We start from the raw sequence: 18,219 nt of genomic DNA, 5'->3' as shown, positions 1-18,219 counted from the left end.
ACCCTCCAAAGCGCGAGAGAGGTCATACATAATGAGAGATTGACCTAGACCCAGGCTGAAGAGAAAAGATTTACAGCCCTGGCATTCGTGAAGGGGATTTGCAGGAAACAGAATGTTAGTGGGGGGTGGAGACACGCAGGTTTCGCACCTCTGCCACTGACTGAACCAGGTTTCAGAACGCCGACCCAGCCCTGGCCCGCAGGGGCGGAGGTGCTGGGAGGGCTGGGCAGCGATTGCTTCTCTGTAATGCGAGCCGGGCTGCGGCGGAAGGGCGGCCGGGCAGAGAGAGGGGGAGGCCGCGCTGCGTCCTCCAGGGCTAAGGCCCGGCGTTCCAGGAGGTAAACTCGACTGGAGCCTTGGGAAACTCGCAAGTACCGGCGAAGACTGCCCTAGATCCGGAGCCTCGGGTCTCCCAGGAAGCAAGGAAGCACAGGAGCGCCGGCGCACAGCCCTAGAAAGAGGCGGGACCCAGACCCCGGAGCCACTCGGAACGCCTTCGGCGTCTCTCGGCAATACTCCCACCTCCACCTCCACGGCCCCTCAGACCCATCCGGAAACAGCCGAGCGGATCCGGAAACAGCCGAGCGGACCCGGAAGCGGGAGTGCCATCACCAGGGAGTGCGGGAATCCGACGTTTAGGCTGAGACGATGGCAGCAGCCGCGCCAACAGCCCTAGGTGAGAACCGGGGGCGCCGGCGGCCAGGGGTCGGTGCGTGAGGGCGCCGCCGTGCACGTGGCGAGCAGGGGGCTGGGGGGCGGGGCCGAATGTGGCGGCTGGCGGCAGCCCGCCAGCGCGCAGGCTTAGGAAGGGGGCGGGGCACAGCACCCGCCACGATGGGCGGAGTCTGTGTGTGGGCGGGGCCTGAGGTTGGACAGGTAAGAGGTGGGGAGGAGCGGGAAGGGGGCGGGGCCACTGGGAGGGATTGGACAGTGGAGCTGAGTGCGCTATGGGAGGCGGGAAGGGGCAGGGCCAGGTGAGTGGGTTGAGGCCAGTGCAGATGGAGTTGGGGACTGACTGGGTTACTGGATTGCTGGGTGGCCTGAAGTGTTAAGAGACCTGAGAACCATGGGAAGAAAGATTTGTCCCTGTCCCCCCACAGCGCTGGATCCCCAGCCCCAAAATGGGCAGAAGGATGCATCTGAGTCAAGTGAGCTCGCACGGCTTCGTGCCGAACTGGCCGGTGCATTGGCAGAAATGGAAACCATGAAGGCTGTAGCCGAGGTGAGCGAGAGCACCAAGGCAGAGGCGGTGGCTGCAGTGCAGAGACAGTGCCAAGAGGAGGTGGCTTCTCTGCAGGCCATCCTGAAAGGTGAGGAACTCGCCCCCAACACACCCACTTTCCAGACTATCAACCTCTGTCCCTCTGACAGAGAATACAGCATGAGAAAGGTTTCTGGTGAGCTTCATGTAGCTAGGCAGAGAGAAGTCTGTGTCCCAGTTTGAGTAGAAACTCAAGTGTTGTCATCAGTTCTTATCAGTCACAGCTAAGTGTAGCACTCATCTTTACCCATTGCCCTTATGGTTGTCGTTTCTCAACCTTGATGATGTCAAATCAGCCCTGAATATGAGCCAGAAACTTGTCCTTGCCCTCAAGGCTTTGGGGCTCTAGATTCAGCCTAGTCTCTCTGAGTTTAGTCCTATGGTTTCCTTCCTCCCGAAGCACCCCCACAGCACCCTATACAAACACACGTGTCTCCTTCCTTCTCTTTCTCTGCCTCATGTCCTCTGGATTAATAGACACCAGCTTTCTTGGTCCCAGGTCCCCCACTTTCCTATTCCCTGCCCTTCTCTGTGCCCTGGCAGTAGTATTAGTATGGCCAGTTCTATTGATCTCACAGATCTCCCTCTGTAGTCTGCCCTTGTCCTTGGCTTCCAAAGTAAACTGCCTAAAATCCCATCTCACCCTACCAGGCATGGCAGTTTATCTGTAATCCCAGCTCTGGAGATTGGAGATTGACATATCCCTAGGAGCTTGCTGGCCAGCCAGTCTAGCCAAAATAGTTCTAAAATAAAGTCAGTAAGAAACCCTATCTCAAAAAATCAGGTAGAGAGCAACTAAGGAAAACACCTGATAGTGACCTCTGGCTTATGTGAGTGTGCACACTGTAAGCGTCACAGCTTGGATAGAAAGGTATCCTGGTGGTTGGGAACCAATGAGTACCACAGAGTCACTTAACAGTAGTAGTTAAGGAAAAGGGTTCCCAGTGCAAGTGTAACAACTCTCCACTGGCAAGGGAAGGTTTCCCCAGAAAAGTTGTTACAGCTCTGCTCCGGTCCCCTGGAGTGTAACAACTCTGTTCCGTTAAGGGAAAGTTTCCCCAGCTAAAGTGTTACAGTTCTTCTGTACTCTGCTCTGCTCTGGCAAAAGTTGTTACAGCTGGGCTCTGCTCTGACAAAAATGTCACACTGCACAACAAACCTCACTCAAGAGATTTATTGGGAAGGAAAAATCCAGGAGTGTGGCTGCTTTGGGTGAGAACAGCAGCAAACTGAACAGGGTACAAACCTTATATAGGATTTGGGGTGGTGGTGGTGGCGGGGAGGGGGGGGGATTCAGAACTTTCCAGGGTGGCTTGAGATTGGTAGAATTGAGGGGTGGGGGGTTGAGACAGGGTTTCTCTATGTAACCGTGCCTGTCCTGTAACTCACTCTGTAGACCAGGCAGACCTGGAACTCACAAGAGATCCATCTGCCTCTGCCAGAGTGCTGGGTTTAAAGGTGTGCACCACCATTGCCAGGCAGGATTGGTAGATTTTTATGGCCTGATTCTGGGGCAAGCTCAGGGATTAGTGGGATTTCAATCCCTGGTCCTGGTGTCAAGTCAGGGTTCGGGTGTTTTTCCTTAGCCCAGGTCTGGGGTCTAGTCAGAAGCAGGGCAATTTTTATTTATTTGTTTGTTTTTTTCCCTTGACTCCTTTTTTACCCTACACACACACACCAAAGAAAAATGTGTATCCTAAGTTCTAACAATGGCTTCTCTTTATTAAGCACTTACTATATGCCATTCACAAAGCTAAATGCTCTATAAAATAATCTTTTTGTTTCTTTTATTTTTATTTATTAATTTTTTGAGACAAAGCCCAGGCTGGCCTCAAACTGTATGTTGACTTCTTCCTCTTTTTTTTTTTTTTTTTTTTTTCAGTTTAAAATTAGGTGTGTATCTGTGTGAAAGAGAGACAGACGTAGGGGTATCATACATGCTGTGGTACACATGTTGGCCCCAGAGAACAACTTTATGAATTCAGTTCTTTCCTTCCGCCTTTATGTGGGTTCCAGATATGAATCTTGTCATCAGGCTTTCGTGTCAAGTACCTTTAACCACTGAACCATTTTGACTGCCTTAAACTTGTGACCCTCCTCCTCCGTGTGCTAGGATTAAGGCATGCACTGCCACCCCTGCTTTTTTTTTTTTTAAGATTTTATTTATTTATTATGTATACAACATTCTGCTTCCATGTGTATCTGAACACCAGAAGAGGGCACCAGATCTCATAACAGATGGTTGTGAGCCACCATGTGGTTGCTGGGAATTGAACTCAGGACCTCTGGAAGAACAGTCAGTGCTCTTAACCTCTGAGCCATCTCTCCAGCCCACCACCCCTGCTTTTATGCAGTACTGGGGAAGCACTCCACCAGCTGAGCCACATCCACAGCCCTATTTTGTCTTTTGTTTTATTCTGGTAGGATGTTACACTGTAACTCAAGCTAGCCAGGAACTCATTTTAGAGTTCTGTATAGCCTTGAACTCAAGGTAACCGTCCTGCTTCAGCCTCCTAGGTACTAGAGTTTGGGGTAGAAGGTACCATCCTTGGCTGTGTTTCATGTTCTTAACAGACTCTTTGGAGCAGGAGTTATTGTCTGACCATTTAACAGAAAAAGCACAGAAACACAGACAGGTTCGCTTGCACAGAGTGATGAAGCCACATAGCAGATTTGAACCCAGGCAGTCTGGCAACTTCTCTATATAATGCTAGTGCATGTTAAGGTGTACTGTAGTACCAGATGTACTAGCTCACTGGGAACAGTGCGCTAGCTCTATGGGTAAAGCTTGATGACTTGCGTATAATCACTAGAACCCACAGGTGGAAAGAGCAAGAAAGCCAGCTCCTCAGGTCGTACTCTGACCTCTACCCCTTACAGCAGAAACCAAAGGCCTGCCTGAACATGGAGCAGGCCAGAACCTAGCCCTGAAATTCATCCTCTAACCTCCACATATAACTTGGCACATAATCAAACACACACACACACACACACACACAGAGAGAGAGAGAGAGAGAGAGAGAGAGAGAGAGAGAGAGATAATTTTAAAATTTTTATTATATTTATTTTGTGTGTATGTGTGTATGTCTGACAGAGGATAACTTGTAAGAGTTGATTCCGTTTACCAAGTGGGTCCCAGAGATGGATCTCAGACTATCGGGGCTTGGTGGCAAGCACCTTTACCTACTGAATTATCTTACCAGCCCATAAATAAATTCAAAGTAAATAAAGGAGCCAGGCATGGTGGAGCACGCCTTTAGGCCCAGTACTTGGGAGGCAGAGGCAGGGCATATCTGTGAGTTGCAGGCCAAACTGGTCTGTATAGTGAATTCCAGGGCTACATACTCAGACACTGTCTCAAAAATAAAGAAAGAAACAAGCATTGGCCAGGCATGGTAACTCACACCTATAATCCCTAGCACTTAGGAAACAGAGTCTGAAGGTTCTCAAGTTCCAGGCCTGCATTGAAAAAAAAAAAAAAAAAGCTGGGCATTGGTGGCACACGCCTTTAATCCCAGCACTTGGGAGGCAGAGGCAGGTGGATCTCTGTGAGTTTGAGGCCAGCCTGGTTTCCAGAGCAAGTGCCAGGATAGGCTCCAAAGCTATACAGAGAAACCCTGTCTGGAAAACCCAAAAATAAATAAATAAATGGATCAGTAACTGAGAAAAAACAAAATGATGATGTGTACTTAACACCACCTCCACCTGTCAATACTCTATAGCTTGATTTCCAGACCTCTTAGTTTGGCATTCAAAGCCTTAAGAGCCATTTGCTATCACTTCTGTGCCCTTATATTTGGGCTCTTCTGATGTGCCAGCATGTCCAGATGTACCAGCCCATGATGATCCTTTTGCTCTGTCCTCCCTTTCTGGACAGGCTCATGGAGCACCATTCCTTCCTCTGGGATCTGTACTGGGGGAGTGGACTTCTCGTTCCACGTCGTTGTCATGGCTGTCGTCACTGAGCTGTGAGCGCCAGGTGATGGGCCTGTCTGATTAATTGCTGTATCTACAGAGCCTAGAGTAAATATCACTATTGTCAAATATTGACTGTTCCAGACATATTAATAAGAATAGATATCAGGTCTTCATCATTTGTTATGCAAATAACTGGACAATCTGTTTTCCCTTTTTTCTGTGTGTGTGTGTGTGTGTGTGTGTGTACTTGTATTCAGGTGTGCATACATGTACTCACTTCCATGTTAAAGCCAGAGGTCGGTGTCAAGAGTCTCAATTGCTCTCTACTTCTTTTTACTTATTTATTTGTTTGTGTATTTGTTTTTGAGACAGGGCCTCTTACTGAATCTAGAGCTCACCATTCATCTAGGCTTACTGGCTAGCAAGCCTGTCTCTGCCTCCTCACCACCGGGATACAAGCACATTCTGTTGTGCATCTTTGTTTTTTTAGCCTTTATTTGTATTTTATGTGTATGAGTGTTTTGCCTGAATATGTCTGCACTGCTGAGTGCAGTACCACAAAAGGGTATTGAATCTTTTCTTCACGTCCTTTTGTTTGTTTGTTTTTTGTTTTTTTTGAGACAGGGTTTCTCTGTATTGCTTTGAAGCCTGTCCTAGCACTCACTCTGTAGACCAGGCTGGTCAGCATCCGGCTACTTCTTTTTCTTAAAGACTGATTTATTTGTTATGTATACACTGTGCTGCCTGCATGTGTTCCTGCAGGCCAGAAGAGGGCACCAGATCTCATTACAGATGGTTGTGAGCCACCATGTGTGTGCTGAGAATTGAACTCAGAACCTTTGGAAGGGCAACCAGTACTCTTAACCTCTGAGCCATCTCTCCAAATCCTTTTGAACTCAGTTACAGATGATTGTGAGCAACTGTGTGGGTGCTAGGAATTTGAACCTTGAGTTCTCTAGAAGAGCAGCCAATGAGCTTGATTTTTGTTTTGTTTGTTTGTTTGTTTGTACATGAATACCTGGGATTTGAACTTAGGACCTCATACTTGGATGCTAAGCACTTTACCAACTGAGCCATCTTCCAGCCCTACATTTGTGATATCTTTAGCTTAGTTGAGTTTTATTTGTTTGACACCAGGTCTCACTATGTATCTTAGGCTACCCTAAGTATAAGTATATACTCAATCTTATAATCCTCCTATCTCAGCCTTCCAAACAGTGAGATTCCAGACCTGTCATAAAGTTTTTGTTTTGCTCTTTTTGCAACAGTCTTTCTACATAGTCCTAGCTGTCTGGGAACTCACTGTGTAGACCATGCTGGCCTTAAACTCAGAGATCCACTGCTTCTATCTTCTGAGTGCTGTGATTAAAGGTGTGTGCCACCCTACCCAGCTCTCTGCTACCATAATTGATTCTTCAGTAGTACAGTTTACCCGTCACAGAGAAAGTGATGACTTCCATAATAAGAACTCCAGCTCACTGGGAGGCAGAGGCAGGCAGATCTCTGTGAGTTCAAGTCCAACCTGGTCTATAAGTGGGTTCCAGGATAACCAGGGCGACAAAGAAACCCCGTCCAAAAGTAGTTAATTAATTGAAATTCCAGCTCATACTTCAGTTGGTGTCTGCAGTCTCTGTCACAGGGTGCGTGAGCAGGGCCTTGAACTGTATCTGACCTGTCTTAGGGTCCGGGTCCTGGTTTAGCCGCAAAATCAAGATAATATCACACTGTGCTTGAAAGAGGGAAGTGGGCCTTTGGGGACCCTAGATACACCCACCAGCCAGCTGTTGGCTATTTGGAAATTGTCAGTGACCGAATCGGCTGTCTTGCAAGGCATCATTTAGCCAGCCCTCCCATTTCCTCCAGCCTACAGACCGCGTCTCGTGATATTCAGTCTGTCCTTGGCTTCCGCTATGCCTAAGCTAAGCACGATGATCTATTTCTTTGTCAAGTTACCTCTTGGCAAAATGGAGGACTAACACTCGAGTGAATTTATGAGTTACGAACGATTTGAAAGGAATACTTTTAATTTTCTTTTCTGCAAATACCAAAACAATCTCCTATTAAGTGACTTTTCAACTTGGGTTTTGGGGGATTTTAGTTTGTTGTGTTTGCTGCGCTGGGATGGCAGTGGGTTCTGTTTTTGTTCTAGGCCCTTATGATACTTTGCCTCCTTTGTTTTTACTAATAACAAGGCCTGATACTTGCCTGGTTTTGGTAGAAATATCCTGGGCCAGTCCCTCAGTTGGAATCTATCTGAGCGTCATTACTGTGCAGTTGGTCCTTCTTGTGTGCCAGATGGCTGATACCGTACATACATCATCTCACTTCATCCTCAAACACCCAGGGCAGACACACACTAGTGCACAGAGGTGCTGAGGTCCAGCTCTGCCCAGCTCACCATGGTAACCGTCGCAGTTGATCACCCGGGAGAGGGCAGGCACCGAGCACCCACCCTTCCTGCCCACAGACTCCATCAGCAGCTACGAGACCCAGATCGCAGCCCTGAAACAGGAGCGGCAGCAGCAGCAGCAGGACTCTGAAGAGAAGGATCGAGAGCTGGGCCACCTCAAACAGCTGCTGGCCCGGGCCCACCCCCTGGACTCCTTGGAGAAGCAAATGGAAAAGGTTGGGATGGGATGGACCGCCCTGTCCTTGGGTTTGGGACAATAGTGATTGTTGGTGTCTCCTAGCCTGTCATTGGACACAGTAATGACACAGTTGAGTGCTTAGCAGGATCCTGGCTAGAAGAGACCAAGTTTATTTACCTCTAGAAACAAGGTCAGTTGTGTGGAGGAAGTAAACTAACCCTTTCTGTGCCAGACACTGTGAGTGCTCCACAGTGAGCAATTCTTGTTCTTGGCCCCTATGGTATAATGCCTCCTTTATATTTACAATCATTAATAACTAGATATGGTGACAGGTACTGGTAGTCCCAGATATCGGGGAGGCTGACACAGGAGGATGGCTTGACCCAAGGCTTCAAGACAGCCTGGATAACTTTGTAAAAACCAGGATCTCGCTATGTAGCCCAGGCTGGTCTTGAACTTGCCAAAGGCCTCCTGCTTCTGCTCCTGAGTTCTGGGATTGGTAGGCATGCACACCCATAGCCAGACAGAAACCTGAACAAGATGTGTGTGTGTGTGTGTGTGCATGTATACAAGTATACATACACATATGCATATATATTTTTTCATGCATGATAGGCAAGCACTCTGTATTTTTTTTTTAAAGATTTTATTTATTCTGCTTCCGTGTATATCTGCACACCAGAAGAGGGCACCAGATCTCATAACGGATGGTTGTGAGCCACCATGTGGTTGCTGGGAATTGAACTCAGGACCTCTGGAAGAGCAGTCAGTGCTCTTAACCTCTGAGCCATCTCTCCATCCCTGCACTCTGTATTTTTAATACCTGCATGTGGTGGTACATACCTATAATCCCAGCACTGGGGAAGCTGGGCGGAATTATGCGTTTGAGGCTAGCCTAAGGGTAGGTAGTAACACCTCCACCTAAGAAACAATGGAAACAATTAAATTCTAGGACGTGTATATTTTCATGTGCTTCCCTTTGAACAGTATGCATTCTTACTTTATTTGATCTTCGCAGAAGCTATGTGAGGCCACTATTTAGTTAGAACCTGAGGAAACGAGCTAGAGTCACTTCCCTACTGGTGCAAACAAAGATCAAACAGGAGCTCAGGGCTAGAGCTGCAGTCGTTTGCTGGAGTGCTTGCCTCATATGTATGAAGCCCTGGGTTCAGTCCCGGCAGTGCATAAAACCAGGCATGGTGGCACATGTCTGTGCTCCTAGCCTTGTGCAAGCTGGAGGATCAGAAGCTCAGGTTCAAGGCCCTACCTCAAAAATCAACTCAAAACTGGGACCCAGGAAATAAAGGCTGACTTGCAGCTCCCACTAGAGGTTGCTGTTTGCTTCAGGCCTCCTCTGGGGGTGAAATGAGCTGAGAGAGATAGTAACAGATGAAGCATGACTGGAGCATATGGCAGGGGGCAAGACTGTTTGTTTGTTTGTTTGTTTGTTTGTTTTGTGGTTTGTCAAGACAGGGTTTCACTATGTAGCCCTGGCTGCCCTAGAACTCATGCTGTAGCCCAGACTGGCCTCGAACTCAGAGATCCATCTGCCTCTGCCTCCCAAGTGCTGGGATTAAAGGCGTGCACCACTACCACCTGGCAGGACTGTTTTTACTGACCCCTTGCAGGATCCCAAGCTTAAAAGGGGATAATCATGAAATGGTCAGCTTTCTGGTTGGGATGCCACAATGGGAGGACATGTCAGTTAAGATGAGGTAGGCTACATGCGATCAGAAACACAGTGATCATTGAACACAGCAGTTTAAATAAGATAGGAGTTGTTTGGTTTTTTGTGGGTTTTTTTTTTCTTTTCTTTAAAGTCCATACTGATAAAACAGTCATTAGAAACCCAGACTTCTGGGGATGGAGAGAGGTCCTGGCAGTTAAGAGCACTTGTTACTCTTCCAGAGGATTCAGATTCAGTTCCCTGAACCAAGTTGATGGCTCACAACTGTCTGTAACTATAGTTCCAGAGGATCAGACACCCTCTTCTGGCTTCTGAGTGTACCAGATAATGCACACGGTGTATGTATGCCAGCAAAACATGCATATACACAAAATAATATACTTAAATATTAAGAAAGAAAGAAAGAAAGAAAGAAAGAAAGAAAGAAAGAAAGAAAGAAAGAAAGAAAGAAACCTAGGCTTCCGTATTGCTGTTTGACTATAGCCGGTAGATTACCTCATGATCCAAGAGAGATTACTTGAATGCCAGGCATCATATCCACATTCCAGTCAGCAAGGAGTTACAAAGACAGCATATTCTTTAAGGAGTTGGCCTGTAGATTAACATATTGCACAAGTGCTTACATCTCATTAGCTAGAACTACGTTGTGTTTAGTTCCAGAGAAGCCGAAAGACGTAGATGGCATTGGAGAACTGAAACCATGTGTCTAGTTGAGAATTGGAGGTCCTATGATATGTTGGGAAAGGTGCATATGGGGATGAAGAATAAGTGGACAAGAGGAAGCTGGGCATGGCCTTGGCCCCTTTCCCTGGGAGGAGCACTTAGAGCGTGTGTTCTAGAGTCTTGTGTGTGGGCGTAACCTTCAGGGAGGATTAGAACCATCGGTGGCCATCATTCAGGAGGAAAGGGCTGTCACTGCCCAATATGCCCCATCCCTCCAGGCTCATGAAGACTCAGAGAAGCTCCGGGAAATTGTGGTACCCATGGAGCAGGAGATTGCAGAGCTGAAAGTGAAGCTGCTGAGGGCCGAGGAGCTGATCCAAGAGATGCAGGTGAGGGGAAGCCAGGGGCGCTGAGGGAAGAAGGGGTGCCTGGGATACTGGCTTCCAGCCTCTGCTCTGCAACTTTCCCTAGAGACAACCAAGGCAGCCTGCCTCCCTGCATAGCTCCACGGAGCTGCTTCCGCTATCAAGGAACCCCTCGCCTCCGCTGGAACCTTTGGAGGAGCCAGGTGGAGACCCAGGCTCAGCTGCAGAGGCCTTTGCCCACAACTGCGACGACAGTGCCTCCATCTCTTCCTTCTCCCTCGGTGGGGCAGCCAGTAGTGCCTCCCTACGAGGCACACGGGGTCTAAGCCCTGAGCAGGAAGAGACGGCTTCTCTGGTGTCCACTGGCACTCTGGTCCCTGAGGGCATCTACCTACCCCCTCCTGGGTACCAGCTTATTCCAGATAACCAGTGGGAGCAGCTTCAGGTAGAGGTGAGTGGACTGGGCTAGGGCCTGTGGACATTCCTACCTCCCTTGATATGTATGGAGACTGCACTAAGGCTATAAAGCTACAATGGGGAGGCCAGTAGGATGGGGAAAAGGAAGTTGGACATAGCATAGGGATGCTGTAGAAATGCCCAGATGTTACTGTTACAGATGTTACTGTGAGAAATGCCCAGAACAAAGCTGAAGAGGGGTGGGGTGTGGCTTGGTGGTAGAGCCCCTCCTAGCCTGTGCAAGACCCTGAATTCTGTCCCCAGCACTGAGGCGGGGTGGGGGGGATTTTAAGTAGCCCAGAAGATGGCAGCAGAGATGGCAAGAAGTAAAATGTATCTCTCCACTTTGGAGGAGCCTCAGGACCTACTGAAGGATGGATGGGGAAGGGAAGGGTAGGCAAGGTGATCGATCCCTTGCCAGCAGAGCTGAAAAGTAAGTCTGAGGTCTGGGTCTGGCAGGGGCGGCAGCTGCAGAAGGACCTGGAAAGTGTCAGCCGTGAGCGGGATGAGCTGCAAGAGGGACTGAGACGGAGCAATGAGGACTGTGCCAAGCAAGTAAGTTCAGCCTCATTTCAGGACCCCCACAGGGCCCTCTGGCCACCCCGTGCCCTGCCTCTCCCACCCCTACCCCACCCCTCCCCCCAGCATCCCTCTCATTTCACCCTCTTTCCTCCTTAGATGCAGGTGCTCCTAGCCCAGGTCCAGAACTCAGAGCAGCTACTTCGAACTCTACAAGGGACTTTGAGCCAGGCGCAAGAACGTGTGCAGATGCAGATGGTGAGTGTTGCATCGGGGGTGAGAGGTCAGGGCCACTTGAGGTCAAGTATCAGCCCTGCCCGCCCCCCCCCCCATCCAGCTGCTCTCACTAGGTGACTGAAGACTTTGGGGATGGCCTGGCTGTGGCCAGAGCTATGTAACCTTGAACTAACCCCATCTGTAAACTGAGCTAATGTAATCAAGTCTGCAGAATCAGAAAGACAGAAAGCAAATCACCACTGACCAGCACCACCCAGAAGTGTGTGAGATCCATGTGGTCAGACGTCGTGCTTTTAAAGAGAAGCCAGAGATCTGGAAATGTGTATATTGCCTCCCAGTTTTAAAGTTGGCAATTATATGGGGCTGGAGAGATGGCTCAGTAATTAAGAGCATTGGCTGCTCTTCCATAGGTCCTGAGTTCAATTCCCAGGAACCACACATTGGCTCAGAAGCATCTGTAGCGGGATCTGATGTCCTCTTCTGGTGTAAAGGCATACACACAAATATAACATTCATATATGTAAAATAAATAAATCTTTAAGAAATAAAAATTAGGGCTGGAGAGATGGCTCAGCGGTTAAGAGCACTGACTCTTCTTCCAGAGGTCCTGAGTTCAATTCCCAGCAACCACATGGTGACTCACAACCACCTTGAATGAGATCTGGTGCCCTCTGCTGGCATGCAGGCAGAAGACCGTATACATAATAAATAAAATCTTTAAAAAAAAATTAAATAAAGTTGGCAATTACTTTGGCACTTAAAAAAAGCATGTTTGTGGGGCTAGCAAGATGGCTCAAGTGGGTAAAAGCACTTGCCACAAAGCCTGATGACCTGAGTTTGATCTCCAAGACCCATGTGGAATGAGAGAACTGACTTGGCAAGTTGCCCTCTGACCTCTAAACATGCTTGTGTCTGCACATTCTAAGTCAGGTGTGAACCCTTCACCCAGAAGTTTGAGACAGGAGGACACACACACACACACACACACACACACACACACACACACACACGGTGTGTGCGTGTCACATGATGTAATGAAAATAAATTTTAAGAACACATTGTAGAACTGTGCTTGTTTGGCATGCATAGAGCCCTGGGTTCAATCCCCAGTACCGTGTAAACTGACCAGGTGGGGGCAAAAGGGCCTGGAGCAAAGCTCAGTGGTTAAGAACGTTTGCTTGTTTTCCAGAAGACCTGGGTCCAGTTCCCAGTACCTTCATGGTGCTCACATTTATCTGTAACTCCAGTTCCAGGGTATCCAACGCCCTCTTGTGGCCTCCTCAGGCATCAGGACACACATGGTGCACATGAACATGAAGGCAAACATTCATGCTCATAATTTTTTTTTTTTTTAATTTTAAAAGAAGTTTAAAATTATCCTTGACTACCAGCGAGTTTGAGGCCAACCTGGGCTTTAAAACAACAACAACAACAACAAAAAACTGTGTTGCAGCCGGATGTAGCACATACCTGTCCTAGCACTCAGAAAGCTTAGATGAAAGGACCACCAACCAGTTAGACCAACCTTGACCACATAGTGAGACTGGGGGATAGGGCAGCTGGAAAGATGGCTTAGTGGCTAAAAGCATTGGCTGCTCCTTTCACAGGACCCAGGTTCAGTTCTCAGCACCCCTGTGGCAGCTCATCTGTAACTACAGTTCATTGGTGTAGCCGGGCATTGGTGATGCACACCTTTAATCCCAGCACTCGGGAGGCAAAGGCAGCCAGATCTCTGTGAGTTTGAGGCCAGTCTGGTCTCCAGAGTGAGTGCCAGGATAGGCTCCAAAGCTACACAGAGAACCCCTGTCTCAAAAAGCCATCTGGGCTGGAGAGATGGCTCAGAGGTTAAGAGCACTGGCTGCTCTTCCAGAGGACCTTCGGTTAATTCCCAGCAACCACATCGTGGCTCACAACCATTTATAATGAGATCCGGCGCCCTCTCCTGGCATGCAGGCATCCATGCAGATACAACACTGTATACATAATAAATAAATAAATCCTTTTTAAAAAGATACCATCTAAATGAAATACCCACAGTGGATTGTGGCTGCCAGTGTATCAGCAGGAACCGAATCTGAAGAGATTAGAGCCAGGGAGGGCAATAAGGGGTTTCTTCTTGGGCCAGCTGGTGATGCATTTGCCTTTAATCTCACCGCTTGGGAGGTAGAGGCAGGCAGTGAGTTACAGGACAGCCAGAGCTTCACAGAGAAACCCTGTCTTGAAAAACAAACAAACAAAACAAAAACAAGTTTCTTCTCAGCAGATCATGAGGCCAGGGCTTTCTTTTTTGGTTTTGTTTTTTGTTTTTTTGTTTTTTTTTTTCTCATTATTGCTTGGGAGCCTGGCCTAGAACTCACCCTGTAGACCAGGCTGTCCTCGAACTCACAGAGATCCACCTGCCTCTGCCTTCCCAGGGCTGGGACTAAAGGAATGTGCCACCACTGTCCGGAAAGGTCAGAGCTTTCTAGATATCAGTCTAGCAGTGGGGCTAGGGTTTAGCCTCAGGGACTAGAGATACTGGTCACTCTAATTGCCTTGTACTTTGGTATGTTCTCCAGGCAGAACTGGCCACTTCTCACAAATGCCTGCACAACGAGGTTAAAAGACTAAATGAAGAAAATCAAGGGCTCCGGGCTGAGCAGCTGCCATCTTCCACCCTCCAGGGCCCGGAGCAGTGGGAGAATGAGGGTGAGGCCCTGCCCTGCTCCATACAGGTAAATGGCACCAGAGTGCCTGGTTTCAACCTGTGGCTGTCTCCTCTCCAAGGAGGCCTGAGGACAGACCCTGGCTCTTACGTATTAGCTGTGTCTAAGAGTTACTTTCTTCATCTGATAAATGAAACCATGCCATCTTCCCAGGGTTGGCACGAAAAGAAAGAATTAGAAAGTGCTGGCCACAAGTGAAGGGAACGGTGATTACATTACCATTTTTACTACACCCCATGCTGCTCACACTGTCCTCACTGCAGGGGGTTAACCACAGTCCTGTGCAGGCTGGACAAGCACTGTGCCACTGAACCATACGTTGAGTCCTTGGTTTTTTTGTTTGGTTTGGTTTGGGTTTTTGAGATGGGGTTTCTCTGTAGCTTTGGAGCCTATCCTGGAACTCACTTTGTAGACCAGGCTGGCCTTGAATTCGCAGAGATTACTCAGATTACTGAGATTAAAGGCCTGTTCCACCACTGCCTGTCATTTTTTTTTTTTTCTTTTTGAGACAGGGTCTCTCTTTGAGACAGGTTGGACTCCTGAGTGTGAAATTCCAGGCCCCACCTGACACCAGGTGCTGTTTGCTATTTTTAAGTGACATGGGGTCCTTAAGATTGAATTCTTCAGAATTTTTGGACCTGTCTCCATAACAGTCTGTGTCAATTTTAATTTATAAAAAATTTATATTTCATGAACTATTAGGTCACCTGGTTGTTCTTCTCCCCTGAGGATTGTCACTAATGTCCACTTCAATGTGACCCTATAGTCTTTGATTTTTCAATTTCATATTGGTGTGTGTGTGTGTGTGTGTGTGTTGTTTAGTTGAGATGGTCTCCTATAGTCTAGGCTGGCCTTGAACTTCTGATCCTGCTGAGATTATAGTTCCACACTACCATCTCTTCTCAGGTTTTTGGTTGGTTGGTGGGTTGGTTGGTTTGGTTTAATTTTTTTGTTTGTTTTTTGTTTTTCAAGACAGTTTCTCTGTGTAGCCCTGGCTGGCCTGGAACTCACTACATAGACCAGGCTGGCCTTGAACTCATAGATATCCCAAGTGCTGGGATTAGAGGGGTGCACCACCACTCTGGCACTGTCCTCAGTTTTTTACATAGTGCTGGAGATCAAACCTGGGGGTTATGCCTGCTAGGTTAGTAAGCACCCTGTCGACTGAGCCACATCTGCAGCCCACTCCCACCCCTGCTCTCTTTTTACTGTAGTTTTCATTCCATATATAATGGAGAACTTGAGTTGTTCGGAAGCTTATAGGTATTCTGGAACTTTCCACGCTGACCTTGAAAGTCCTCCATACCATGTGGCAGTCATAGTCTCCCATTTCTTCATCTCACTGTAAATCTGCCACTTGCTTACCACTCTGACTGTGGCGTTTGGCTGCTTTTCTGATCTAACTCCCTCCTCCCACCCTTTCCTCTTTTCACACTCTCCCTCTGGCCAGGGGTTCCTGCCCTCCTCTTCTGCCCTGTGCCCAGCCGAGCCGAGCCCTTGTGTCTCATGCAGGAGCTACATTTGCTGGTGCGGCACACCCGGCAGCAGGCGAGGGCCAGGCAACAGGCACAGGAGCATGAGGCTGAGCGCCTGCGCATTGAAATCGTGAAGCTGCGGGAGGCACTAGAGGAGGAGACAGCAGCCAGGGCCAGCCTGGAGGGACAGCTGAGGGTGCAACGAGAAGAGACAGGTAGGGGAAAAATAAGAAGCCACCACAGGGTCCCCTGGGTCAGGCTTGGGCATGAGGAGGTGAGGTGCAGTGGAGATCCAGCCTTGACCTCTCTCTCACTCTCTTTCTTCCCCACAGATGTGCTAGAGGGTGAGTAGGGGTCAGAACCTTGTGGAGGCTATACCAGTAGGGCTGGGATCATGTGGAGCTGACTTCCAGTCTCCTTGCTCCTTGACTTCCCAGCCTCCCTGTGCAGTCTGAGGATAGAGACAGAGCGGGTCCAGCAAGAGCAACGCAAGGTGAGTGGCACCTGGGAACATGACTAGGGTAATACAGCAGTGTGGTTTTGCCCCCTCACACCCTTCCTGTCTCCCTCAGACCAGGTAGCAGGAAACCCTGCATCAGCCACCTGGCTTGAGCCAGAGGAGGCTAGAGTCTGGTGGTATTGAAGGGACACCAGTGTGGCTCATCCCGTGGCTCTGGCCATCTACCCTCTCCCTAGCCAAAGATGAGTCAGGCCCTAGCTCTGCATCTTGTCCCTGCAGGCCCAGCTCACAGACCTCCTCTCTGAACAGAGGGCCAAAGCACTGCGACTGCAGGCTGAGCTGGAGACCAGTGAACAGGTGCAGAGGGACTTTGTACGGCTGTCCCAGGCCCTACAGGTATGACCTGGCCATTCCTACCTAGTTGGTATGGCTCTGGGTGACTTGTCCTGGGTCTCACAAGGGCAGTCTCCAATTAGGAGAGGTCCATTTTCTAGGCCTTGCTTGGTCTGTCCCCGAGCCCAGAAACATGAAGCTCTCTTACACACCTCAGCTGCATGACAGCTTCATGCTGTCAGCCCCACCAATGGCCAGCAACACCCAGACCTCCTCAAGCCAAGCTCCTGGACCTCTTCCTTCCCTTGACCCTGGCTGGTCAGGCAGGGGCTGTTTCCTCGGCACGGCTTTCCATGTCTCCCACCCAACCACACAGGTACGCCTGGAGCGGATTCGCCAAGCAGAGACTCTGGAGCAAGTGCGTAGCATCCTGGATGAGGCACCCCTCAGGGACATCAAGGACATCAAGGACTCCTGAGGGGCCAGACAAGAAGCTTCCCTTCTGGGGAAGCTTCCCCTTTCTCTACCAGAACTGTGAGACACGGACTGCAGGTCTCAGAATGGAGCCCACCCACTCCAAGCCTGGACAGTAGTGTCACCAAGCCACTACTTCCACCAAGGATGGCTGGGCCTGCTTTCAGGGATGATACCTGGATGAGGGTCCCAGCCGCCTTCCAAAACCAAAGTACAGGACAGGCCGAGCCCTGTAGCTTTCAGGCTGCCATGCTGCCCCGTGGATCCTGTCCTCCCACCCTGCCAGCTCTAGCTAACAGCGAGTCCGGCTCCAAGGCGCGTCCAGCTTGTGGCTAGAAGCTGTTGGTGTCAGTGGATGCCTCACACATAGGCCCTGGGACATGCGGCTGCTTTCTGGACTGTATGACACTAAAGTATTTGTCCACAGGCACCAGACATAGGCCTCAAGATATATAGAAGCAAGGCCGGACTTTTCTGTCATTTATTTTCAATAAATAAGCAGCTCAGCTCAATCAGTCACCTCGTCCCTGCAAGCCCCGTGAGGTTGGGAAGGGGATTTACAAGGTTCAGAGGGAGGGCAGGTTGCTGAAGGGGGACAGTGGGGTAGGGAACTTTGTTTATAAACAGAATTGGGGGAGAAGGGTCTTTGTCAGCTCTGGCTGAAGATGCGTTGCTATTAGGGTGGGGAAGACAGGGCGAAAGGGCTGGTTACTTCCTTCTCTCATCTTCTGGATCTGGAAGAAGAAAGGAAGGGGATGGAGCAGGTAGGCACAGGAGGGAGAACCACATCTCCTTGTGCATCTCCATATACTCACCTGGAGGGGCCTATGACCCCCCTTCCCTACTCACCTGTGCTGTGCCACACCCCAGCCCGCCCCCAGCCACCACAGCCCCAGCAGCAGCGACAGCCAGCGCGACGCAGCGCAGCCCAGCAGACTGAGGCCAGGGCACAGCCTCACAGTTGCCAGTGCCCACAGGAAGGGCATGGCCCTCGTGTGGAAGCGGGCAATGGCAACAGCAGCAGTGGCTCCAGGGAGAGCTGCGAGCGCGAGTGACCGCAGGGGTGCGCATGGGCTGG

The 18,219-nt window shown here is 49.4% G+C and overlaps 2 protein-coding genes across 2 annotated transcripts in view; one reads left to right on the top strand and one right to left on the bottom strand.

Moving 5' to 3' along the window:
• Nucleotides 1-364: 364 nt before the first annotated feature.
• Rabep2 (rabaptin, RAB GTPase binding effector protein 2) lies at nucleotides 365-17,653 on the top strand. Its single transcript, XM_027404680.2, has 13 exons — nucleotides 365-676; nucleotides 1,101-1,310; nucleotides 7,647-7,804; nucleotides 10,396-10,506; nucleotides 10,589-10,933; nucleotides 11,398-11,493; nucleotides 11,617-11,715; nucleotides 14,253-14,408; nucleotides 15,912-16,089; nucleotides 16,207-16,218; nucleotides 16,312-16,367; nucleotides 16,614-16,730; nucleotides 17,044-17,653. The coding sequence occupies exons 1-13, from the start codon at nucleotides 649-651 to the stop codon at nucleotides 17,143-17,145; spliced, it is 1,668 nt and encodes a 555-aa protein (XP_027260481.1). The 5' UTR covers nucleotides 365-648; the 3' UTR covers nucleotides 17,146-17,653.
• The window catches only part of Atp2a1 (ATPase sarcoplasmic/endoplasmic reticulum Ca2+ transporting 1), a 20,523-nt gene continuing 19,912 nt past the window's right edge, over nucleotides 17,609-18,219 (bottom strand). Inside the window, exon 22 of the mRNA XM_027404671.2 lies at nucleotides 17,609-17,875. Coding sequence (XP_027260472.1) covers nucleotides 17,850-17,875 — 26 coding nt within the window. The 3' untranslated portion in view covers nucleotides 17,609-17,849. The remainder of the gene's footprint in view (nucleotides 17,876-18,219) is intronic.

The sequence above is a fragment of the Cricetulus griseus genome, chromosome 3, assembly GCF_003668045.3.
Source record: "Cricetulus griseus strain 17A/GY chromosome 3, alternate assembly CriGri-PICRH-1.0, whole genome shotgun sequence".
Classification (NCBI taxonomy): Eukaryota; Metazoa; Chordata; class Mammalia; order Rodentia; family Cricetidae; genus Cricetulus; species Cricetulus griseus.
Note: the sequence above shows the minus strand (reverse complement) of the source record. Positions and strands in the feature narration are given on the sequence as shown.